Below are 6,000 nucleotides of genomic sequence, written 5' to 3' on the forward strand. Positions count from 1 at the left end.
CTACCACTGCCCTTGAAGGTTGATTCAGAGGTTTAAATTATTCCCATATATTAAGAATAATATATTAGTACTCAGAGGATTAGACTCAGCGAGACCTAATGTAACTGATCCCCAAAATGCCTGTTCTTCTTCCTTCCAGCCTGGAAGCAGAAGTGTTAATTCATATATGTATAGATACAGATAAATATGTGTATGTATATAAAAACGTATTAACTGGCATTAATAAGGGAAGGGAAAGAAAAGTGCTAAATGTACAGCCCAGCATATCAAGTGCTCACAGTCTACACTACTAATAGCTAGTACCCACACAAATGTTCTGAGGAATGGTTTAGGGGTCAACATGAACCAACTATGAACCTGGTTCATAGTTTGGATGTGGCACACTGCTTTGGAGGGTGAGAATATAGTCCAGAGAGGAATGGTATGGGTATGGTCAGGCCATAACACCTGATTTTAAGATTAGAGCCCTGCCTCTGTTCAAGTATGCAATAATGCTTGCACTGGCAGTCTTGTCACTGCTTTACTTTCAGAAGCACATATGACTTAAGGCAGTTTTCCGTGCCTGAGGCAGTCAGATCTCCTCTAATCAGAGAAAAAAAGAAGCATGGACTTTGAAAAAAGTCCTGTGGACTAGAGTGGGATGTATTCCTTTAGTTTGCTGATTTTGTGAATCCTGTCCTTAGACACCCATCTGCATGACGCCATGCACTTACCGAAGAAGGTGGAACACCAAATATGAGGCTATAAAAACAATAGCTAAAAGACTTTAATGATTGTCAATCATAAAGACCATTTGAGAAAACACAGGTCTTAATAAATCTTCTGTTGTATACTTTGGTGATAGGTCTCTGAGTTTATACGGAGTTTACCAGGATGTGAAGAACATGGCAAGGTGTTTAAAGATGAGGTGGGTGAATTTTATTTCAAAAAGACACAGAGTACAAAGCTTGGTGGAAATACTAATTTTATGTCATAACTAAAAATGCATATAAAGAAGTAGGATGAAGTGCACAGAATCACAGAATTGTCACGGTTGGAAGAGACCTATAAATCATCAAGTCCAATCCTGAACCCAGCATTATCACCGTAACCCTGTAAATTCAGATACCTCCTTAAATACCGCCAGGGATGGTGAATCCACCACCTTCCTGGGCAAGCAATTCCAATGCCACATTGTTTAAAGTCAGATGCAAATGTATGGAAGATTAGGTTGGTTTGCAGCTCGTGAAGTGGGAGGAAAGAAAAGTGTCAGTGAGGTCTCTTGTGCATTTCTAGCTTTTTTCCTGCCAATTGAAATTACTTAGGAACTTTCTGATTGACTACTGTTGTCTCTTAATCTGGTCTGAGGAAATTAATAAGCAGGTATGTAATTTTAGTTCTGCAGGATGTTAATAAGTAAAATAAAGCAGAACAGTGGTTCAACGTAACTCCTTGCATCTTGTCTGATCACACTTGGCTCCTGATGCTCTTCCTCCTCATATAGTCAGTTTATGAATATGATTTGAGTGAGCAGGAATTGAGAAGATCTGAAGGTTCTGATGAAGTTCAAAGGGGAATTATTCACTTTCTGAGCATGCCAGGTTTGCATTTCTAGTATCTGAGAAGATTGTTGTTCCAAAGTTGTCATTAGAAATGGATATGGCTTTTAGGTACAATAGGCCATTTTAAACTAGGTTGGCTTTTTCTTTTCTGCTCAGAAGTTTGTTATTCCTGTTAATGCTTAGTTTGAAGAAGGTAGTTTGATCACAGATGCCAGAGTGAATAGCTGAGGTGCTTATCCCAGCCAGACAATGTGAATAGGCAGAGTCAGTCAGCCTTTCAAGTGAAGAATAATTGTGGTATTTAGACTTGAGAAGGCACCTCCTGAGAAAAATGCACACAGATGGCCCTGCCAATCTCCTGCAACAAGTTTTCAGGCTGTGCTGTAGATTGTAATGGCTAATACGGCTGCATATCAAAGGACGAACAGGCTGAATCTCTGGGCATTTTGCACTTGCTCAAATGTTGGGTGTTTTAGGGTTGCAGCAGATATGCAAGGCTAGATCATCCCCTGTGTCACTTAGGGTGTCTCATCAATGAGTTTAAGAATAAAAGCTGGCATATTGCTAATCAAGTCAGCAAGTGGCAAGTGCCATGGAGGTGGATGAATCCTTAACGCTTCTGTTCTCAGAGATATAAGAAAATACTTCCCCTCTTCAGAATTCAGCCTCAGGCTTCCTCTGTGACTAGTAACTGGCATGGACTGGCTGACATCAGTAGGTCTTTCAGTAGGAAGAAGATGCTGGCTCAAACTTCTGCTATGGAAATGAACCCTCATCCTGCTTATTTTAAGATGCTGCAGCTTTTTATCTGGGCACACCCAGCTTCACACACTTCAGGTTCTGAGCCCACCAAGTCTGGCTTTGTGTACAAAATGAGTAGAAAGTAATTGTAGTGACACGTGATGCTGTTCTGACTGCAGTGTTCCTTAACTTACAGTGCTGGGGTATACCTTTGCAGTGTGTCTGATTCAGAAAGTTTGTTTTCTAGTCCTACAGAAACTTACACTGTTTTTATCTCAGGTTAGTATTTTTAAGCCTAATCAGTACTCCTGGTTTAACCACAGTTGCCTTTTATGTATAGCTATCCAGCTTAGGTTCCACTGAAAACTTACCTCTAGGTACCTAAGTGACCTGAAGTATACACAGAAAATGTTGGCCCCATTGAAGCCCTTGGAAGGGAGAACCTTGGGTCTCTTCATGCTCAGATTTAGGACTCCTGCTGACAGAATGATTTGCTTACAGGAGAATGATCACTTTTATTGTTTACTAAAATAGCAACAGTACCAAGCTGGCAGAAAAAAATACTCCACGTTTTTAAAAGTTCTATTGTGTTCATGTCAAAGAGGCAGTTTTATGTAGCCTGGCCCCTGTTTTCATGTGGGATCAAAATTCATTTTAACTTATTGTTTAATGAACAGAAAGTGGTGGCCTTAAGGGGGTTCCAGCTCTGTAGCTGGGAGTGAAATCCGGCAGCTTTGTCTGTGGAGGCTTGCATAAAAGGAATAGCTAAGAGGTTAAAGAGCAGTGTTGTGCTTTGGTACAGTTGAATTATACTTCATTTACCCATTTTACTTTCCAATAGCTTTTAAACTGTCAGTATGAAAATGAGAATTGTTTAGCTAAAAATTAGCCAGACAGTTGTTTTCAAGCAGAAGGAAGATCATCCTGTTCTTTTGGACTAGCTGATCTGCCTAAAAGGTTGAAGTCAAAGCTCTCTTCAAAGCATTTGAAAATGTTTGTATTCAGACAGTCCTTTACATTGTCTGAAATTGCTGGGACTTTTCATGTTTTCTGAAACCGTCTATACTGCTGCACTGTCAGACCTATTAATAGCTTTGTGTTTTTCTTTTAAAGCAAATTGATGGAGAAGCATTTCTGCTAATGACCCAATCAGACATAGTGAAAATAATGAGCATTAAACTGGGACCAGCCCTAAAAATCTTTAATTCCATTCTGATGTTCAAAGCTGCAGAGAAAAACTCACACAATGAACTTTGAAGATAATGGAAAATGTGCACGAGCCAGCTTTCTGCACTGGAGCTCATGTTTTATTCAAAGCACAAAGACTCACTAGAACTGTTGACTAAGGACTCTCAGAAAGGAAGAAACATAAGTTCAGCACTGGTGGACTGTTTATATTCTCCTAGAGCCAGTACATATCTGAATCCTTCTGGGAAGTGTTCAAGCTTTTGAGAAGGTACTGTGTAACAACTGAGTCAGCTGGTCTTATTTACCAAACCAATGGCGCTAATTCTTGTGGATGGTTAGGATCCCTAACTTTCTCTGGACATCAAGAAAATTCAAGAAAAATTATTTATGCTGTATTATATAAGGGAACGTTAATATTTTCTAAGGATTCTTGAATACTACTTCATGTATCCATTTTACTTTTCAGAAGCTTTTACTTCATTCTATCAAAAGAAAAACTGATTAGCCAAAAATTAGGCTACAGGTAGCCAGATGAGACTGTTATGGCTAATATGTATTTGTGCCACAGTTTAAAAATGAAACACTTAATGTTACATATGTGACACTTTATGCTACAGCATATAACTTTACAGATTATAAAACTGTCTTTTTGCTTGTAACAAAACAAACCTTGTTGGGGTTGAAATTACAATGCTTTTTTAATAACTGAATGTTTTTACTTTTGCACGATTACAGAAATGTTACGTGAGTTTTGCCACCAGCATCTTTAATGTATTTTATCAAAAGTCCAGTGTAGAGAAGGCTGCAACTGAAAAATAAAGTTTGACTTCACAGAAGACCTTTTGTTTATGCTGCGCAGTAGAGTCCCAGCCTTTTATGCGGGAGCCTGCTACAGACCTTCAGCACATGAACGAAAATAGGTGGATTTTGAGACAAGGAGATTAGCAAAACAGAAATTACATTTAATAATGACTGCATTTCTCAGTCTCCAGTACAGTTACCACAACAGTGGAGAAAAAACATGCTACTCTGACTTCATATTCAGCATAGGTTTGTTTTCCCAGTGATGGGAGAATTACTTCACTCACCACTTCCTAGCTGAAAAGTCTGATCTGTAAATGAATAAAACATAAGGGGAAAGACAAAGCTCAAAGAAAAGGATGCTTAAATGCCTTTAGTGCACGGCACATCCTAGGTGTAAAATGCATGCATTTCACTGGGTCATCAGCAGGCTGCAGATGCTACCAGCAGGTACTTGGGTGAGGCAACCTCCTTTCTTGGAGGATTATTATAACGATTTGTCAGGGAAAGTCAGGGACAGTCGTTGCACTTGGTATATATACATAAGATGTAAACCAGATGCACTTTATATGGGAGAAAGCCTAGCTACCTGTATACCAAGGACTGTTCCAGAATGTTACTTTTGAAAAAAAAGAGAGAAGAGTTGGATCAAGGTTTTTGGCAGCCCTCTTTTTAGAGCTGCAGCGGGCAGTTGCTCAGCCTTTAGAGCTGAGAACAAACAGTATTTCCGTTGCACAGAGCTGGGAGAATTTTACATCTTCCCACAGATTTTGCTAGGCTGTTCTTTGGCTGGAGTTCTTAAGTTTTCAAGAACTCTATGCCCCTTCCAGATCGTGTAGGTGACTGGTACCTGCCATAATACAAGGTGAAACAGGGTCAGTATGAAGTAAGTTGCGTTGCTCTGTTAATTTCCTTCCATAGCATTGCATAAATAATATTTTTACATTTTGTTGAATATTTGTACATTCAAATTGCACTCTTATTGTACTACAATACCAATAAAACCTGAACTGGAGCCGTCTGTTACCTTTGTCTGTGCCCAGGATTCCCACATGAACCCCAGCTGTTCCTGATGGTACTGTGGAGTAATTCCTCACTGTAGCTTAATGTGGCCATGAGTTTTAAAGAGCAGCTTGGCTACTCCTGTTTGCCCTCTCCCTTGGCACTTACTCCTAAGGCTTACAGGGCCCTTGCCGTCATAGTCAGAATGCCATTTATAGACCTGGACTTTGTCACCGGCAGCAGCTGAAGTTGCACTAGCAGACCACTAAAATGTCAAATTCTTCCATTTTCTTTCATTCTGTACTTCCATGTAGTTTATTTTCCTTTACCTTCTATGTGTCTCTTGTGTGCCAGGTCTATAGACTGCAGTGATAACCAGTGAGGAGACTTGCAGCTCAACAGAGATTACTTGGGGATGTTTGCAGCTCCCTGAATTTTTATATACACCTACTTACAAAGTATTGTGGTTTAAGAAATGGGTTTGAATTAACAGTGTTTATAAGATGTAGACTAAAGCTCACTTAAGTGTTAAAGAGCCCAATTTTTTATTCATACAGCTATCACATACAATAGTGAGGGCATATATAATCCTTACTTTTGTATCCTATGTGATGAGGTAGCTGGGTGTAGCCACCTCTGTTACAAAAACTGCGCCCAACAAATTCACTTAGAAACTAAAAACATTCAGGAGGCCTACTGAATCTTTAAAATGGCAGTTGGTTTGTTT

General features: G+C 39.5%; 1 protein-coding gene across 6 annotated transcripts in view; it reads left to right on the forward strand.

The window, feature by feature from the left end:
• The window catches only part of L3MBTL3 (l(3)mbt-like 3 (Drosophila)), a 78,306-nt gene extending 73,020 nt beyond the window's left edge, over window positions 1–5,286 (forward strand). For all 6 annotated transcript variants that reach the window (XM_017829725.1, XM_017829741.1, XM_017829734.1 and 3 more), the window contains 2 exons: window positions 845–907; window positions 3,396–5,286. In XM_017829725.1, coding sequence (XP_017685214.1) covers window positions 845–907; window positions 3,396–3,539 — 207 coding nt within the window. In that variant the 3' untranslated portion in view covers window positions 3,540–5,286. The remainder of the gene's footprint in view (window positions 1–844; window positions 908–3,395) is intronic.
• The last annotated feature ends 714 nt before the right edge of the window (window positions 5,287–6,000 follow it).

The sequence above is a fragment of the Lepidothrix coronata genome, unplaced genomic scaffold (assembly GCF_001604755.1).
Source record: "Lepidothrix coronata isolate B3197 unplaced genomic scaffold, Lepidothrix_coronata-1.0 Scaffold5, whole genome shotgun sequence".
Taxonomy (NCBI): Eukaryota; Metazoa; Chordata; class Aves; order Passeriformes; family Pipridae; genus Lepidothrix; species Lepidothrix coronata.